Here is a 20,649-nt window from a genome sequence, read left to right on the forward strand (position 1 = left end):
TTTGCAATTGATAAATTATATTTGTATCCTGAAAGCCTTGAAACCGTATTTGAGTGTGTCTTGGTCTCTATAGAAAGTTTCCTGATTTGGAAAAAAGAATCACTGACAGCCTCACCCCTATCTAATATAAGGAAGTTCCTGTGCACTTTTCTGTTTATTGCTCTGTCTAAGCTTAAAGGAAATGTTGGATCTATATTGTACACTTCATAAATATAGTGGAATCTTTCTAATCAAGCCGAAACCTGAGGCTAAAATCAAGGCTGGATTGTTTTTCCAAAAGATATGCTATAGTTCAAAAAGAAACTATGAGCTTCATACAGAAATAAATAAGTGTCTATGGCCTGCGTTATGCTGGAGTTCAGACTAGATGATAATAATAGTCCTTCCTGGCCTTAAAATCCATTAAATACTCTTTCTTCGAATTCCCAGACATGTCTTCTTCAAAAATTTCATTGAAACTTGAATGATAATAAATAGTACTACCTAGCCCTTACGTAGTGCTTTTTGTCCTTACATCTCAAAGTGCTTTATACAGGAGGGACTATACTGTTTTGCAAGACCTTAAAAATAAAATAGCTAAAATGTGACCTCAATCCATAAGTTCTTAGATACATTCTTGAAAGCATGATCATGAACAACCTGAAAGGATCCTTGGTTTGAAGATTGCAAACTATGATTTGAAGAGTTCTTCTACTGACTATGATGTCATGATTTCTGAGATCATCAAGGAAATTAAGTCCTGCTCCTTAATATTGTTAACCCAGTGTACGTAGCTGGAATCCATTGTATATGGCTTGTGAAAATAAATACACCGGAACTTAATTACACTGACTGGCTGCTTTAAGAGAGTATCAGTACCTAAGGAGCCACTCTTCAGCAAGTTTCAATGCTCTGCATGGGGATTTAATCACATTAATGGAAGTCACAGGGAGGAATCTGTACATAACATACTCAGAATCAACGCCAAGGGCCATACAGTATTTGTGTGTCTTTGTTGTTGCTATCCATATCAACTCAGCCTGACATATATACACAGCACAAAACAAGGGAGGAAACGAAAGTTCTGTTTATTCATCACACATAACCAACCCCATGGATTACATCTGCCAAGATGGGAAGTTTCATACTTGCCTCAATGACACATATTTGTGGCTCTTTCTTGTCACTGTCCACAGGAACCTTTGCCTGATTCATCACCCATTCTTGAACAGCATCAGTAATGTGTGGAACAACTGCAAGGCAAATGAGAAAAGGAAGCACTTCCTAATGTAGGACCACATATTGCTTCCCACTTAGAGAGGAGAGAAAAACACAGTGAGCTGGGAAGATGAAAGGGGGAAGCAGCAGCCCCATGGCATGTTCCTCCTTTCTTTGAGCCTGCAGAAGTCCCTCCAGAAGACTGAAGTATGGCCAAATCTTGTTGGCAAGGAGGAAGGGTTTAGTCAAGGCAGCAAAGAGCAGCTGCTCTATGCAGTATGCACCCTCTGAAACCCGAATGGATGAGCATGCCAGCACTTCCGGTGTGAATGACTGCATGCAAATTGAAAAGGATGTTCCTGAATATTTACAGATGCAACTGAAATTTGCTCTTTGAAAACATATATGCAAGTAAAGCTTGATTACTGGAATGCACATGGGAAGCAAACTCCTCCTGGACCATCTGGAGGACAGAGCAATGTGCTCAACTAGAAAAATAGGCAGCTTCAGCACACTTACCTACTGCACTCAAACTGTCCTTGATCTAAATTAACTTACAATTTCAGTTGCCCAATTTATCAACAAAATTAGCATAAATCCAGGAAAGTATTTGAAGTGAGCACTTCATTCACATTAATCCAGTAATGCAAATATGTCAGTATCCCTCTGAGTAAATAAAAGTTACCCAAGTAATTGTTCTAAACAGTCTTTATTAGAAACTCAAATAATCTGCATGACTTTAACCTACATGGAAAGTGTGACGTTGCACTCCATATGATTTTATGAAAATATGCTAATGAGTGTGAATATAATGTAACTGGAATATGATTCATGCAAAAGGTCTCTTGTAAGGTATCATTACAAAGCTTATAATCTACTGAATGTGATCATCCTATTTGTATACATGTATCATTCTTGTATCTGAAACTAGAAATATGAACTATAACTCTGAGGTCCTATTGTAATTATGCAACATGTGGGTCATTAATGGTGGTTTGGAATCTTGATGGCTCCCATCAACTAGGACAGTTGGTTGTAAATGGCTCTGTTTACTTGCAAACCTTCCTGTGAGTCAGGCCAGGAAGAATGAAGGCTTGGGGTCTCACAGGACATGTGACCATTTCACCTGGTACTGGAATCCATCTTAAACCTGGTGCTTTTCCATTTAGAAGGAGGGGTGGGGACCCACAGAGGCAAAAGATTCCCGCCTTGTGCCAAAGCTATATAAGGGGGTGGAACAGAACAAAGGAGGTTCCAATCATGAGAAATCCCCTAGTTACTACCTGAGCTGGAGCTAACAAGAACTGTACCGGGGGAAAGGACTGGGCCCAGACTAGGAAGGAGTCCAGTCTGTAAAAGAAGCTTATTGGAACATCTCAGGGTGAGATTTTATCTGTAATCAGTTCTTAATATATTAGGCTTATACTTGTGTGTTTTGTTTTATTTTGCTTGATAACTAACTTTGTTCTGTCTATTATTACTTGGAACCACTTAAATCCTACTTTTTATACTTAACAAAATCACTTTTGCTTATTAATTAACCCGGAGTAAGCAATTAATACCTGGGGGACCAAACACCATGTATATCTCTCTATCAGTGTTATAGAGGGTGGACAGTTTATTAGTTTACCCTGTATACGCTTTATACAGAGTAAAACGGATTTATTTGGGGTTTGATCCCATTGGGAGCTGGGTGTGTGAGTGCTAGAGACAGGAGCACTTCTTAAGCTGTTTTCATTTAAGTCTGCAGCTTTGGAGCGCGTGGTTCAGACCCTGGGTCTGTGTTGGAGCAGACTGGCATGTCTGGCTCAACAAATTAGGGTCCTGTAGGCCCAAACTGGCAGAGAAAACCGGCTTAGAGGTAGTCACAGCACATCAGGTGACAGTCCCAAGGGGGTCTCTGTGACCGAACCCATCACGGAAAGTACCTTGAACTGTCTTTCCCAAGTAATCTCCATGTCTTTCTTTATTGATTACATGTTGATAGATCTTTCCAGTGGTGATGTTATTATCTTTATATAGGTTGATGTCCAAGAATCTTTCATAATTTCCCAAGTCTAAGTCAACTTCTCCACCATCATTTAGTACAAAAACTTCACCTGAAAAAGAAAATGAAAAGGTACAAAATAAATTGCCCTGGGTTTTCCTCCTACATTAACACATAGGAAAACAATGTAATGATTACAAATTACTAAATAAATGGCAGGAATTCTGCAAACATAATAAATACATTTTAGTAAAGGTGCTGTATAAATAAGTGCAATGAAGTGCAGTGCTTTATTTCAATTATGTTAATTATTTTAGGCTCAGATTTGGGATAAAATCTGCATGAGTGACTTAGCAAGTTTTGAAAATGTTACCCCTAGTTTTGATTCAGTTGTTTCAGCATAAATATCTGGTTTGTCATACCCACAGCTAGGGACTTATCCAGTGACCACTGAAGGCAGTGAAATCTTTCCATTGACTTCAAAGAGCTTTGGATCAAGCCCAGAGACTTTTTTCGATCTCTAAAGATGCCTCTTTTAAACAGTGACCTTCATCAGCCTGTGAGGGAACCACACCTGTTGCCTCCAATATGGCTCCATATGAAATCAGATGGGAAAGTGCTTTGGAGAACTGAAAAGTACTTCAGCAAGAAGTACTGCTCTTAAGCATCAATGACTAGATAATTTGCTGGATTCATATTATACAAACAAAGATAAAATCTTTCGAAGGTAAGCTCTAGAATATGTAAATACACAGTTGCAATGTAAAAATGTGTCCATCAGGATATCACACTCTCTTTAAACAAATAATGAAAGAAAATGCACTGCACAAGAGGGTAGATGATTTACAATCTGTGAGATGCTACATTCCTCCAGTGTGCTATTAATTTCCCATTTAAGTCACGGGGGCTGAGTACACCCACCACCTCTCAAGAGCAGGCTCCTTGAGAATAAAGAATGAGGAAACTTTGGCTAATTTGAAATCAGGAAAAGATTAACCTGGGAACTCTGAACTATGGGTTCAGCTAGCTAAAGTTACATTGCTGGTAGCATTTTGATCAAAGGGACCAGTCAGCCTGGTGTCTGCTAGGAGGTTACTGACAAGCAAACGTGAGTGTTACACACAGAGCTGTATTGATTACTTGTAAGACTATTGATACAGAAGGGTACTTTGCAAACTTTGAGGAAGACTTAGAACCTGGTATTTTGTAGTAATGGGGGAAAGCTGGCATATTTTCAGACTGCACGGCCGACTCTTTTAGAGCATGACCTGATACCCAGTCAATCAGTGAGAGTTTTTCCATTGATTTCAATGGGCACAGGATCAGACCCTTAAAGAAGAGGAAATGTTTTGGGATTATAAAAAATAACTGATGATATGATCTAAAATATGACGTTCTGTCTCCCATTAGATGATATTGGGGCAAGGGCAGAGGACAGATTTCTATATTTCAATCACCTGAAAAAGTCTAAACATTTACTGCAACTGAAATGCCATACTTAAATTAACCTGGACACAGACAAGATGGGAAACAAGACGCTATGTAACTGTTTTCTCTATTTACATATAGATAGATTTAAACCTTGTTTTTTACATCCAGTTTTGACTTAACGCCCCATTTTCTTCACTAATGTGAGTTGCAGGAAGTCAAACCTGATGGACACTGTCCCAAGGTTTAGGAGAATGAGTGGAGTGAGTGGAGACAGGCAGCTCCATGGCATAGGCCAGGCTAAAGTATAGCCTACAAAGGCTTAGCCCTGGAGCAGGATTTTTTCCTTTTTATTTCTTTTTCTTTTCTCCTTTTTTAATTAGATCCTTTTATATTTCACAGGTTTTTTAAAAATCACGGAGTTCATTTTATGTGGATTCTTTCTGTCATCTGTTTAATTCAAATATTAATATGGTTTAAAATACATATGGCAAGAGATTGATCCATAAAAATAATAATTGCTGATATTCTTTTTAAATTATTAATGAATAAAAATCTAATAGTATTTATATCTTTATAAAAATGAGGGCAAAAGTCTGCCTTCAGTTAAACTGCACAACCTCAGTGCAGAACACAGAATTACATGAACATAATCTAGTGCAAAATTTGGCCCTCTGATTTAAAAAGTTACCTACTAAAAATTTACAATAGCTCCCAGAACTGTTTCAATAATGCAAACAGGTTTAATTAATATTTGTAAAAGCATTTTGAAGATTATGAGTGCTATTATATTATTATTATCAGCAACAAGTATATAAATAGACTTGTTAACTTTTATTTGATAGTATGAGCTATTATAACCTATTGTTAAAGGATTGGTATGCACTTAGGCACACAATTAAATATTTATTAAAAATATACTAGTTTGCATACAGCAGTCAAAGGAACTTTGCTTTATCACCTTTAGTAAAAATTTCACTAAACTGCTTGTTCTAGATATAGCTTTTTATATCTGAAACAGCATTTTCTTTTCCTTTATAATAAATGCACTTATTTACTTACTTTTTCATTTAAATGAATATCTCTAGTGATAATTTCCAATTACACATCCGATTAAGTGAGCTGTAGCTCACAAAAGCTTATGCTCAAATAAATGTGTCAGTCTCTAAGGTGTCACAAGTACTCCTTTTCTTTTTATATATAAAAAAGCAGCACAACTTGACATTTATGAGAAATAGTGACTTAAGTTCAGATTAACTTGAGATACCAATATTTGAAAAGTATGGCCTAAACAATTTACCTGTAGCCTATAGGTATTGATAGGTAAGACATAGGTATAAGCTAAGGCAGTAATGCAATGCACCTAAAAGCCTCAAGGCCTGTAAGACAATAGCTTAGCTCAGCATTTTTCAAATGCGGGCACCATGGCCACATGCAGCCACCAGTAGAATTTTTTGCAGCCACAACAGCCTCCAAAGCATGGGTGGAAATTGGAGGAGACAACGCAGTGGCCCCTCCCTGCAGCGCCCAGCTGTTGCTCCAGAATAGCTGTTACCAAGGGCAGTGAGATGCACCACCAGGGACTGGTGACCTACACCACGCAACCTCCTCCTCATGAGTGCTTGGCAGCGCCTCTGGAAACACATGGGGCTGGTGTACATGGCACTGGAGATGGCTCTTGTCAGTGGAGGTGGCTGCAGCATTCGATTGCTGGGGCGCTCTCCTGCTCCCGCCCGATCTGGGCACGGAGCCTAGGACTCCCCAGGTGGCCAGGGAGTTCCTGACCCACCTTACCTGGGGCGGGGTCTCACTGAAGGGCCATGGGAGGCAGGGACAGAGAGACTGGTCAGTGCTTCCCCTGCCTGGGGCCGCACACACTGTTTACAGATGCTGTAGTTATCGCAGTAGCTCAGTGGCTCAGGGCTGCTTCAGGGCTTGGCAGCTTCCCAACAGGGTGAGGGGCTCCCACTTTATGACACCCTCCAAGCACTAGAATAGGAACAAAGTCTGGGTGCACTGAATGGAGAGCTCTACTTCCTACTGCCTTCCAACTACATAAATAAATGACAACGATTTGGACATGTATGTGTGCATATTTATTTGTTTTTTTTTCTAAAGTTAATTAAGTATTTTAGGAAAAATTGTCAGAGCAGCCACCAGCAAGAGTTGGTGGCCACACACTGAGACCACCAAAAAATGTCTTGTGAGAACCACTGGTTTAGCTAAACTAATCAAGGCCTAAGGCCTCATAAGATAACCAGGAGTAACCCTAGATCATAAGATATCACAAGACAGAATGCTTTAATAAATGAGTATGACTCAACTTCTGACAGGTAACCACAAGATGTCAGTTAATACCAGCTTTAGATATTTTAAGTTAGGAACATCAGAAGATATCCAACCACAAGAATGCCATAGACACTAATTGACGAATATGCTAATAAACTTGAGGTAAAAGGCCTAGTAACTTATGGGAGAAGAGCACCCCAACTTTAGTAGGGTGAGGAAATACAGACAAGGAAAAGGGGCTGAGACCCCTACTGACTATGCGCTAGGCACAGTAAAAGTGCATTTCGGCCAATATGCCTTGGAAGAGGCCAGGACAATGACTGCTAGTAAGGATGACAATGAAGATGATGACTAACCTTTTGGGTTGTTCTGCAAGAAATAGTGTAAGTATATGGATGCTCAGACACTCGTTTTATATTATTTCTACCCTCTTTGCGGAGTTGAAGTGTTTGTGATATTGCTAACCGTGCTAAAAAATATTACCAAGACAGAAGGCCTTTCCTAAGTATGAGCATCTCTGCTGTGCACACCAGGGTTCTCATCACTGTGATAACTCTAATACTTCTGGGTCTCATCAGGAGCCAGGACCCTCGTAACCCACAGAATGTTATTGGGATTTCTAATTGATCAATATAATGAACACACAATCAGTAGATAAGGCAACATACCTAAGGTCACCCAGTAAGGCAAATGGCAGAGCCAGGAATAGAATCCAGTTCTCCTTAAGTCCCAGTCCTGTGCCTATGTATTGGACTAGGCTGCTTCAGCATCGAGATCTGAGTTAACCCCTTTCAAGTGCTGCTCTGCTACTCTGTAAGTCATATCTCCCTCTGACTTGAAAAGCAACAGTTCAGTTCTTCAAAGCACCTGCCTTCTGGACTTGAAATTACAGGACCCAGTTCTGAATTTGATTCCTGTGGTGAATAAGCCCCTTTTCATTTTAAATAGATACCAAAGTACACTTCAACTCCAAGCACAGCTGGAAATATTTTAGTAATCAAGGGGGTTTTCTCCAGTTCTCCACTACACTAACCACCCACAGGACATTCACACCACAGGCTATAACTTCTGAAGCTGTCAAACTGACAAGAATGAAACTGCCAAAGATTTGACTTTTCATGGAACCGAGAAAGTGACTTTATAGTTAAGACTATAACGAGTTTTCCATTATAAAACTAATTTTGACCTTCACTTCTACCTTCCTCAGAAAGACTCCTTTCTGTCTGAAATTTATTATATGTGGCCTCCTGCCAGAAAACTTTATAGGAAACTCTTTGAAAAATGAGCTCTTGGAAAGGTCTATCATCTTTTAAAAATGTTGTATCTCAAATATAGGTTGGCCTAGTAACATTAAATTTATTCATAGTATCATAGAAGTTAGCGATTAAAAAAGCCTATTAGATCACCCAGTCCATCTTCCAGACAATGAAATAGTATGACTTTCAGTATTTTCTGGAAGTCTGGTTATTTCATTCTAGAGTTTGTATTGATCAACCAAGATACTCAAAACTAGATCAGATGCAGGACCTACAGCCCTCTCTGTGTGAAACTATGCAGACATTTAGCAAATATTTTTAAAGATTTCCAGCAGCTAATGGAATCCTCAAAGGCTGATGTGTCTGAGAACTCCATTAGCTCTTGGCATACTCTACAATTTTTGCAAAAGACTTGCACAGTCTGACTATGAGGGGGTTAGAGGTCTTGTAGGAGCTAGTGTAATCCTTGAGGAAGATTTTTCAAAGGCACAAATGAGAGTTAGGTACCCATTTCCTACTGATTGTCAATGGGAGTTGGTCACCTAACTCCCCTTGGTCCCTTTGAAAATGTCTCCTCTTTGTACATTGGCTGATTCAGGGAATGGATGCAGTCTCTGATGAATCTGACTCCTCGCAGAAGCTCTGTTCCCTCTGCTGCCACAGAGAACCACCCTCCATCAGGACCACGGTCAGCTGCACAAGCAATGCTGGGTATGTCTACACTGCAGCTGGAAGCATGCCTCCTAGCCTAGGTAGACAGATACATGCCTGCTCTACTTAAGCTAGCACACTAAACATAGCAGTGTAAACATTGCTGCTCAGGTGATGGCACAGGCTAGACACTCAAGTATGGACCCAGGGGGGTCATGCGGGATTGTACTCAGATGCCTAGCCCATGTCGCTGCCCACGTCACAACGTCCATGCTGCTAGTTTTAGTGTGCTAACTCCAGCAGAGATAGTGTTTGTCTGTCTAGCCAGGATGGGAGACACACTCCCAGCTGCAGTGTAGACATACCCAGCATTGCTTGTGCAGCTGACCATGATTCTGATGGAGAGTTCTATCATTCTCCTCTGACATACCCATTGTGGCCATTTTGGAGGCCTAAGGTCCCTTGGGTGGGCTACATTTGGTTTTTTAGGAGGTTGTTTGGTGCACTGCTCCTGCTTCACTTTGGGAGCAAGGTGACCCTTATCTCTTTACATCATAGATTTCCCTTTTACCAGATGCTGGTCAGGAAGGGAGTTCAAGAGTCTTTTCTGGCCTCAGATCTGTCTCCCAAGTATAGAGCCATCTTTTCTGACACAAAAATACACCTCTTTACACCCCCTCAAACACTTCACTTTAGGACCAAAGAGAAACAATTGAGGCACATTTTACTTCTGGGCTCTTTTGGCATTTATTCTGCCATAGCAAGGGTGACTCGCCTGCAAAAGGGGAAAATCTTTGCAACGAGGTTTTGTAGATCATATTAACATATCACGTTTTAGCACAGGGGTGGGTAAACTTTTTGGCCTGAACGCCACATCGGGTTTCCGAAATTGTATGGAGGGCCAGTTAGAGGAGGCTGTGCCTCCCCAAACAGCCAAGTATGGCCCAGCCCTCACCTATCTAACCCCCCCGGCTTCTCGCCCCCTGACGGCCCTCTCGGGACTCCTGCCCCATCCAACCCCCCCGTTCCCTGTCCCCTGATGGCCCCCCCAGAACCCATGCCCCATCCACCTCTCCCTGTCCCCTGACCACCTCCAGATCCCCCACCCCTGACTGCCCCCCGCCACCCCATCCAACCCTTCCTCTCCTTCCTGACTGCCCCCCCAGGATCCCTGACCCCATTCAACCCCCCTGTTCCCCGCCCTCTGACCGCCCCGACCCCTACCCACACCCCCACTCCTCTGCCCTCTATCCAACCCCTCTGTTCCCTGCCCCCTTACCGAGCTGCCTGGAGCACCAGTGGCTGGCAGTGCCACCCAGAGCACCAGGACAGGCAGCCATGCTGCCTGGCTGGAGACATCCACACCACCATGCAGCACAGAGCACCGGGTCAGGCTGCGGCTCTGCAGCCCCACCACGCAGAGTATTACGCCAACAGTGCAGTCAGCTGAGGCTGCAGGGGAGTGGGAACAGAAGGGGAGGGGCAGGGAGCTAGCCTCCCAGGCCAGGAGCTCAGGGGCTGGACAGGACGGGCCCGTGGGCCAGATGTGGCCTGCGGGCCGTAGTTTGCCCATCTCTGTTTTAACATATACAATTTAAATAGTTTGGGTTCATTTTCAGTCCTTGAAGCTCTGGAGACAAAAAGAACTGGAGTAGCTTAGCTTCAATGGGAGAAGCTACGCCTGCATCCAAAGTCAACAAGTTTGTCTCTGCCTCCAAAAGCTGCGGGGTAGACTAAAGACCCACAGTCAGAATTTGCCTAAGAAACATAATTTAAAACACTACTATTGGCAGGAGGTACATGTTTGAATGATGTGCACAACTTATTTTGTGATGAGCAAATCAATAATGTGGCAGAGGATGCAAGTAATGTTTTCCTTTATAAATCTGGACCATGACCACATAAGATTTGGATAACTCATCAGCAATTTTTTTTCAGCCATCATGATCAACTTCGTACAACAAGTATGGAGAACTGTATGTAATCAAACAAGCTTTAAAACTTCAACTCCTAAACATTTACAGTACTCCAGTTTTCTGAGAGAGACTAAAATGTACACTTTCAACTAATGCTAGTGGCTTGTGGGATGTTTTCCAAAGCTGGCTCGTTAGCAGCATAGCCACATGCTTTTGACACCTAGATGAATTTGTCCCAGCCAATCTATTCTAATTTGGATTATTTAATTAAAGTCTGAGGTGTCAGGTTCAACCTCACTCTCCTAGGTGTTTTAGGATATCAAAAGGATATGGGAGTTTTGTCTAAGAGTTTGACCAAGACATGTTGGTAGATCCCATAATGCTGTCTTTACCAAGCCACTAGCCAATAATATACACATTTGCCCTTGTTCGAACTTTTTTGCCTTGTTTTCAATCCAATTGACATCATTTAACCCAAATCTCTTTCTGACAGTCCTTCTCTACACAGGACTGGCATTTAAAATGTCAACAGACCCAACTTTGTCATTAAAGTCAAATTATACATATTTAATTATTTACATCTCTTCTTGTAAGCCTTATGACCCCTTAGTTATTTATGTTGCTCTTTGAATACCTTCCAATTTGTTGACAGATATTTGGTGCTGAGGTGCTGAGAACAAAATGAGTGGCTTGACAAAGTCAGGCTGGACATTTGCAAGAGAGTGGTGGAAGGCAGGTATGTTAGCCCTAGAATGATAAAGGCCCTTTTTCTTATAATCTGATAAGGGGTTACCTGAGACCTGAGACCTTTAAAAACTCTTCCTGTGGTGAGAGAGGAGGAGGAGGAGGAGAGACAAGCTGCTGCAAGGCTAGGGGCAACAGGGAGAGAAGCTTCTCCAGGTTGAGAGGCTGTTCTCCTCCCTACAGGGGCAGGGCTGGCTCCAGGCACCAGCTTTCCAAGCAGGTGCTTGGGGCGGCATTTAGAATGGGGCAGCAGTCCGTGTCCTGTGGCAGCAATTCGGTGGCAGCTCCGCTGCTCTTCCCACCGCGGCAGCTTTTGGGTGGCAGCTCCGCCGCTGTTGCGGTGGCGGCAATTCAGCAGTGACTGCTTGGGACGGCAAAATTGGTAGAACCCCCCGGTACAGGGGAAACAACCAAATATGAGTGCCTGTTTAGGGGAAGGACTGACATCCCAGGGCCAATAAAAGGAAAACACCCCAATGCCCCTAATGAGGGAGGCAGCAGAAAAAGGTATCCCCCTTTATTTTGTGTTTGTTAATTTATCTCTTTTGTTTGGTGAAGGAGCACTCCTTGGGCCTGCCCCAAGGCCTACCTTGAAAATATTGATAAATAAACACAGTGTGGGAAGACAAACTATATCCAGAGCGGGGCTGATTTACTCCAGGCCCCGCCACTGCCAGAGGGGGAAGTGCTAAGCCCACTGAGACAGAGGAGGTGCCTGGGCACAGTGGGTCAAATTCTGACCCGTTACATCTGTGCAATCCCACTGATTTTGATTTCACATTCTAGATACTATCTCATCTATCCTGTGTTAGAGAGTCCTTATTAACTCTATGACTTGATGCCTCTGGCAGAGCAGCCCAAAATTCCATTACCCACTTTTCATCACTATACTGCATTATACGATCATATCTAACTGAGCTTATGGCATCACTGCTTTCCAAGTGGTTCCCTCCCCCTAAATATCTATGTTCAGATTTGTTGTTCTCATTGTATCATAGTTTGTATTTCCAAGCTGATTCTCATGTTGTTATTTCCAGGCTCTTTAGACCTCTTTGTGTTATTTCTCTGTCTTTACGAGTGTTCACACAATGTTCGAATTAGGTATAACCTGAACTGAACTAATTGTTGCTTTATCTTACCATGTAGCATTCACTGCTGATGGCATTAAATAAAACCTCATTTAACACCAATATCTTCAGCAGTCCATACCTCTATATCCCCATATTACGTGTCATTTCCTTTTGTTATCTAGTTTTCACTAGATGCAGTCTATAATGCATTCACATGATACACTTAAATTCTGTTTATGAAAACAAAAGGTAATTGAACTTATGCATGCAGAAAGAAAAGGATCACCCTTCATACCATGCTCATATGGTGAGAAAGTTCCAGCATCTATGTTAATATAAGGATCAATTTTGATTGCAGTGACTCGTAGACCACATGATTTCAGTATGGTGCCAATGCTGCTTGCAATGATTCCTTTGCCAATGCCTGAGATGACACCACCAGTTACCAGGATGTACTTCATTGGAAAATGAGTAGCAGCACATAGGTCTCGAGCTGGAAATCTAACAGTGACAAAAAGCACATTTGGTAAACACACATTTATCCTTAGAAATCACACTAAATCAGCATGCAGAAAAGGAAACCCAAAATGAGCTTCAGAAACCAAAATATCAAAATTAAATATAGTCACAATTTTGGACTTTAAATCTTTTTAAATTTAAAGTTTTTTAATCACTTCATACATATTCTGCTAACTTTAGTTCAAGGATTTTTCATTCCAACTACATTAACCACAATAAATTTTATCTTTGTCTGACAGTTCTATCTTTAGAGGAAGAGACTGAACCTTTGAAGGACTGTCCAAACCAAAGGATCCTGTCGCCCTGTTTTCCAGCTGTTTTTCATTCCCCCTTCTGCCCCCAGAGCCTATCATGTAGCCACTATTCTTCCAGAGGGCTTGCTGTCCCTGCTAAGCCAGGAAGCAACAGACTGAAAAAGGGAAATGGAACCAGATCTTCCACAGAACAATGCATGGCACCACTGATCACCAGCCCAGAACCTTTTTCTTACATGTTTACCCCATTAATAGATACTGCATGAGAGAAAACAGAAAATCAATAATTTGAAGACTTCCATTCTGCTGCAAAGTAAAAAGACAGTGTAGTGATGGAAAAGCAAAGTCTCAGATTTAAAACGACATCATAAATATAATGATAATGTAATGCTGGGCAACTGTACTTGCATCAGGGGGTTGCTTCAGTTTCCTGGATGTTGATTCTATCCCAAGACTAGCCAAAGGATAGAAACACTGGCCCGTGGGACTGTTGACTAGCGATGGCAGACTCTCAGAACATGAGTCTGGGGCACCTGGGGCCAGAGCTGCGCCCACAATGCGAAATGATGTATTGTGGACTCATGTCTCAGTTAGACTTTGGGCTCGACCCAACCCCCTAGCTGGTTCTTTGGGTGTGGGTCCTGAGGGCTTACTGGCCCAAGTCAGATAGGTTTGTGTATAGATAGATGGGGGAGTTGGGCTCAAGCCTGAGTCCAGACTTTCACTGTAGTACAGACATACCCTTAGTGTCCTGACACCCATTTGTCTAGGTTGGCATTCTGCCACAACCTCGAGACATAGCATAGTCTAGTGGGTTGTGCATTGGGCTCAGAGCCAGGAACTTGAGCTCTAAGCCTGACTGACTCTGACACTAATGGCCTTGAACAAGTCATACAGGGCATGTCTACGCTGCAAAAAATAGCCCCATGGTAGCAGATCTCAGAGTCCGGGTCAACTGACTTGGGCTCACAGAGCTCTTGCTATGGGGCTATAAATAGCAGTGTAAATGTTCCTGCTCAGGCTGGAGCCCAGGCTTTGAAACCCAGCAAGCAGGGTGGGTCTCAGAGCCCAGGCTCCAGCCTGAGTGGAAACATCTACTCTTCTATTTTTAGCCCCGTGAGCTCAAGTCAATTGACCCAAGCTCTGAAACTCAATTACACAGTTTTTTTCTGCAGTATAGATATACCCTTAACCTGAACATGTCTCAGTTTCCCCATGAGTAAAACTGGGGATAACACAAACATTTCTCTCTCAAAAGACATTGAAAGAATTAATTTATATTTATACCATACTTTGAAAATTAATGTGCCAGGTAAATGCTTATTATGATGATCATATCTTGATTAGTAGAAGAGGTAGACTCCCACATTTAAGAGTTTTCTACAGTTTATTTTAGTACTAGTGAATCATCATGAGACTAGTGTATCATCATGCATACACAATAATTGAGATTCATAAACAATACATATCTAAAGCCTGGTCTTCACTAAAAAGTTAGATTGACCCAGCTATGTCACTCAGGGGTGTGAAAAATCCACACTCCTGAGAGATGTAGTTAAGCTGACCTAACCCCCGGTGTAGATAGCACTTGGTCGAAGTAAAAATTCTTCCACTGACCTATCTACTGCCTCTAGGGGAGGTGAATTAACTACTGTGATGGGAGAGCCCCTCCGGCAACTGTAGTGAATGTCTTACACTGAAGTCTTCAGCTGTGCTGCTGTAGCATTTTAAGTGTAGACATAGCCTAATTCCTATTTAACTTACCTCTTGAAAAGTAGGCTTTTTGATTAGTAGCTTTCCTAGCTACATTTTCAGAGAACTCCCTACCACCATCAACTAACAAATTCAAAAAAGAAGACCTCTGTGGGGTTCAAAAGCTTGCCTCTGTCACCAACAGAGGTTGGTCCAATAAAAGATATTACCTCACCAACCCTGTCCCTCTCTTATCCTGGGACTGATAGGGCTAAAATTACCGTACACTGAATGCTGTATGACAGTAAAGTTTAGACATAAACAAACAAGCTAAATATGAGTGAACAGTGTAACACTGTTGCAAAAAAAGTAATCATCATTCTGGGATGTATTAGCAGGAGTGTTGTAAGGCAAGACACAAGAAGTAATTCTTCCGCTCTACTCCACTCTGATTAGGCCTCAACTGGAGTACTGTGTCCAGTTCCAGGCACCACATTTCAGGAAAGATGTGGACAAACTGGAGAAAGTCCAGAGAAGAGCAACAAAAATGATTAATGATCTAGAAAACATGACCTATGAGGGAAGATTGAAAAAATTGGGTTTGTTTAGTCTGGAGAAGAGAAGACTGAGAGGGAACATGATAACATTTTTCAAGTACATAAAAAGTTGTTATAAGGAGGAGGGAGAAAAACTGTTTTCCTCAACCCCTCAGGATAGGACAAGAAGCAATGGGCTTAAATTGCAGAAAGGGCAGTTTAGGTTGGACATTAGGAAAAACTTCCTGTCAGTGTAGTGAAGCACTGGAATAAATTGCCTAAGGAAGTTGCAGAATCTCCATCATTGGAGATTTTTAAGAGAAGGTTAGACAAACACCTGTCAAGGATGATCTAGATAATATTTAGTCCTGCCGTGAGTGCACGGGACTGGACTAGATGACCCTCAAGTTCCCTTCCAGTCCTACAATTCTATGATTCTATGAAACAAAAGCAAAGAAACGCTATATAGCACAATTAAACCATCTTGCATGGCTTAGCTTTTTATTTCTTTGACTTAACTTAGACCATTACAGCTCTTTATATCAATACAGGTTGTGTTAAACTTTAGTACTTTCATGAAGTGAAAGTGCTATATAAGTGCTAAGATTTTTTGGTTTTGTTATCATAACAATCATAGAATATCAGGGTTGGAAGGGACCTTAGGAGGTCATCTAGTCTAACCCCCTGCTCAAAGCAGGACCAAGCCCCAATTTTTGCCCCAGATCCCTAAATGGCACCCTCAAGGATTGAACTCACAACCCTGGGTTTAGCAGGCCAATGCTCAAACCACTGAGCTATCCCTCCCCCAAATAAGCAGTACTGACATTTATCTGAAACTGAAATGAAATTATTTTCATTTTTTTTCTTTATTTGAATTTAGATGTGACCAGCAAAAATCTTTAGGCACATGATTGGTACTTAAATTAACATATTACACTTTAAATCTATTGTATCAAATTACATTTACTAAGGGTTATTTTTGTTTTTAATGCAATGCTATTTTGTTTTATATAAGAATCCTAGAATTCCATGAGTGATAGGTGCCCAATAAAATAATTTATATTTTCTCTCAAGTACACAGCTTGGTCAACCCTCTGCCTAGAAATCAGTATGCATACAGTAATCTTCTTATTTGTTAATACTGTGCAAACAACACACACTTAGGATCACAGAGAAATTGCATTAAACTGAAGAAAAGCACAAATACAAAAAACATTGACCAACAGAGCCCTTTGCTTTGAATGACAGTGTGACTATAGATTCAATATACAAACTTTGTGTTGCTAAGGAAAAGTCAATTCAAAGTTAAGTCTTAAAGGACAGTCAGCTTAAAAACTATGGGCCACACTGTCTGCTATGTTGGTTATTCCCCTATAAGGACAAAGAAACTTTTTGGGACTGAACTCAGAATCTCCTCAACCTTCTTCCATCTAGCAGGGACACATGCTCCTACAGACGGGGCTGACGGCCCAAACTCAAAAACCTGTGAATGTCTGCATTTGCCAGAGGGATCGACGCATAAAGGCTCTCTGTCTCTGCACTGCTTCCAGGACTTCCCTGCTTTCTCCCAGGAGTTCTCCAACTTCATCTCTAATTTATATGATTTTATAATTTACAATTTTGAAGTATCTTTGTTTTAAGTTTAAAAAAATAAACATTATTTTCAGTGCATTTTCTTTACTTCTCCTGTCTAAGAATCAAAGATCTGGTTTGATTACTCTGCCCAGTACTTCACAGGAGACTTGACACAGGAAGTGCAACAAGGCTAATGTACTGGACAAGACACAAATGAAATGGATTCATCCTTTTATTAAGATGTCACAGATGTGTTAACACAAGGGTAGCCAACCTGTGGCTCCGGAGTCACATGAGGCTCTTCAGAAGTTAATATGCGGCTCCTTGTATAGGCACCAAGTCCGGGGCTGGAGCTACAGGCGCCAACTTTCCAATGTGCCAGAGGGTGCTCACTGCTCAACTCCTGGCTCTGCCACAGGCCCTGTCCCCACTCCACCCCTTCCCGCCCCCCTCCCCTGAGCCTGTCCTCACTCCTCGCTCCTCCCCCCTCTCCCCCAGAGCCTCCTGCACGCCACGAAACAGCTGATCAGCGGGGCTGCTGGTGGGTGGGAGGCGCTGGGAGGGGGGGTGAGGGCTGATGGGGGGCTGCTGACATATTACTGTGGCTCTTTGGCAATGTCCATTGGTAAATTCTAGCTCCTTCTCAGGCTCAGGTTGGCCACCCCTGAGTTAACAAGTACCAGACTGTCATTCAGAACACATGCTACACAGTAGGTAGATGTGTCGTGTTCAGAAACCTCCTATCTTCTAAGCTATAAAAATAATACAGAGTTCGAGGACATATTACAGTGAAAAGATGAAGACTACTGTATTTGTAATATTTCCAAATTAAACATCAAATAAGTCCAAAGACATTAGAATATGAGATAGTGATCAAAAATATACAAGAAACTAAAATATCTTCAGAACTCTACCTTCTTCCATGTACAGCTGTAAGCAGTGCAGACCTTCCCAACATTATACAATGTCACAAATAGGCCTGCAAAATAGACAACAACAGGCACTAGTATTTATCCAAGTCCAAGGCACAAGCTGTTTAAAAAACAGTGAGATGCATTTTCAGATGGTTCCCAGGAAAGACAGAGGTATAAAGCGCTCGTTAACACAAGTCAAAGTTTTGCATCTAATTATTAATGCTCTTAAAACTTTGGGAGGGAGTGTGTGTTCACAAGATAAAGCTATACAGTCAGCAAGCATTCAGCAGATTAAGGAAATACTGCCCACTCTGATCAGAGAGAGCCTAACAACAAATAGTGCTTTAAAAAAAATCTAGTAATTAGAACCCGGTTTAAAATATTACCAGATACCTACTAGCCAGGGGTGGATACAAAAAATGAAATGAGGAGTCCAGCAGCAAAGTTTACCATCCTGTAGTAGAACTACCCTGACTACTCTGACTACTAACTCCAACCCTAATCCCCAGCTTCACTGCTGGAAAGAACCAGGGTGGCGGGAGCTCATCCTGCTGGATGTTCCATAGATCTGTTAGTTGTGGATGTCTGATAAATTCAAAACCCTCTCCCAGCTTCCTCCTCTGGCTGAAGATATTTTAGCTTCTGGCTGAGGAATGGGAAGAAGAACCGGTTGTCACTTTATCGCTCTGAACCCAGACTCACATGTGGGGCAAAAAAAGAAGTTCCCACAGGATCAATGCAGGCCTGGTAATGATTTGGTACAGAGCAAACACTAGTGGGGGGAAAAAAGAGTTCCTTTACATTCACATTTGTTTTAAGCAAAAATGTTAACTACAGAAGCCAAGAAGGACAAAAGACAAATACAGAAATGAAAAATTTAGAAGAGTGGAGTACATGAAAATATACAACCCAAGCGAACTCAGAAAGTATTAAAAGCAAACTTCTACTCTTATTGCTCTACATGGTTCTTGTATCAGTTCTGTTTTTCTGAGATAATTCCACAAAAAAACTGGCCTGAAAGACACACAAGAAACCAAATCTAATGCTTGTACCAGTAACAGTTCTGCTGATAGGCAGAACTATTTATTGGAACTCTGGTGAAAATACTTACAAAAGGTGTATAAAACTGGTATGAACCATAGAAGGGAAGTCATTATGTGATTGTCATTCTCTGGTTCTTAACAATTTGCATTTTTTTAAATCTCCTTTTTAGTGGCTTAGAGGCAATCTCACTTGCGGTGTACACAACTGCAGTACTGCATACAAAAGAAACAGTGTAAAACTTTAAAATAGTACTAATAACAAAGCTCTAAGTCTGCAATGTGGTACACAAAAACTGACCTCTACTTCCATTCAGAGCCCCGCTGACATCAATAGTATTCTTCACTGCTTCAGGGTCTATCAAAATAGAGTAAATTGCAAGACTGGGGCTTAAATTTCAAAATTTTCACTCATTTGAAAAATAAGTGAAATCAATTTTACTTTATACATTAATTTTTAGACAGACAGACAGACTTCAAATAAATCTTCTCTTTTCAGGTCACCTTCTCTTTGTCCTTCTACTTCTGCCTAGGTTCCCCCCTTAGCCAAAACATACATCATTCCACAGATGCTGATCACCACAAGGGGAACAGGTTTATTGCTAAGCAATGTCCCTCCTAATGTTTCAGAGATGGCCAACCAACAAAGTGCAACAAGGTAAATAAATAAATATCAATAATAATAATAATAATACCTGGCTGTTATGTAGACCACAAAAACTGCCTCATATGTGGCAATTTTAAATTGCACAAAATATTTTAAAAGAATGTTACATATTTTAACCTATGTGAATATATACATATAGATAATATTTTATAACATTATGAATACTTTAAATATAGTACACACAGTGGGATGTATACCTGATCACAAAGTTTATGCACAAGCCCAGAAAAGCCACTCCATCAGATAAAATGTCATTATTGTAGCAATATTAAAACAAGGGCTTGAAAAAATTAACTGACGCCTACTGCCAGAGGCTGACACAAAATTCTCCCTCAACCAGTGAGCTGCAGGGAAAACATCCTGGCCAGTAAAGCCACTCTTATAACTGAGAAGAGGAAGGGTGCTAGGATTCCTGCCAGCAAATCTGGGGACTCCGTTATTCATAATGTTGGGGACACTGGGGCATGGCTACTAGGTAACTCAAGGGAATGGAAGACCACAAGTGTCAATGAAGCCCCCTCTCACTAGGCCCAGGTGTCCTTGGCCCCCGCTCCCGCCTGGAGGCACTCGCAGCAGCTCTGCGTACTAGGCCCAAGTGTCCTTGCCCCCCCGCCTGGAGGCACACACAGCAGTTATGCTGAGAATCTGCAACAATATGTTGCAGAGTCAAACTGCCTAAAACTAAGCAAGGCCACGCAGGGCAAATATAAAAAAACAATGCTAAATAAAGCAGCTTTATGTATAGTTTAATAAATAATACAAAAAAAAAAAAAACTAGCTGGAAACTGGATTGGCTGGCTATATGGATACTTGGGGCAGCTTGCTATTAAATAAGTATGCTAAAAAAAAAAAATGTATAAAAGCCTGTGTAACTTCCTGCTCTGTGTACAGAATATGAAATTCAAATCTCCCTG

The 20,649-nt window shown here is 41.4% G+C and overlaps 1 protein-coding gene across 23 annotated transcripts in view; it reads right to left on the minus strand.

The window, feature by feature from the left end:
* Positions 1-20,649, minus strand: part of CTPS2 (CTP synthase 2) — a 144,718-nt gene that overhangs the window by 120,997 nt on the left and 3,072 nt on the right. For 14 of the 23 annotated variants that reach the window (XR_012160268.1, XR_012160270.1, XR_012160274.1 and 11 more), the window contains 3 exons: positions 12,834-13,039; positions 3,126-3,296; positions 1,132-1,232 (listed from right to left, as the gene is read on the minus strand). Coding sequence is in view for 18 of the 23 variants with exons in the window: in XM_073355916.1 (XP_073212017.1) it covers positions 1,132-1,232; positions 3,126-3,296; positions 12,834-13,039 (478 nt within the window). In the remaining 5 variants the exon portion in view is untranslated. Of the gene's footprint in view, positions 1-1,131; positions 1,233-3,125; positions 3,297-12,833; positions 13,040-18,028; positions 18,147-19,139; positions 19,317-19,369; positions 19,427-20,649 lie in introns of those variants that run through there. The other 9 variants (XM_073355841.1, XM_073355869.1, XM_073355832.1 and 6 more) reach the window with 7 other exon arrangements.

This window comes from Lepidochelys kempii, chromosome 1 (genome assembly GCF_965140265.1).
Source record: "Lepidochelys kempii isolate rLepKem1 chromosome 1, rLepKem1.hap2, whole genome shotgun sequence".
NCBI classification, from domain to species: Eukaryota; Metazoa; Chordata; order Testudines; family Cheloniidae; genus Lepidochelys; species Lepidochelys kempii.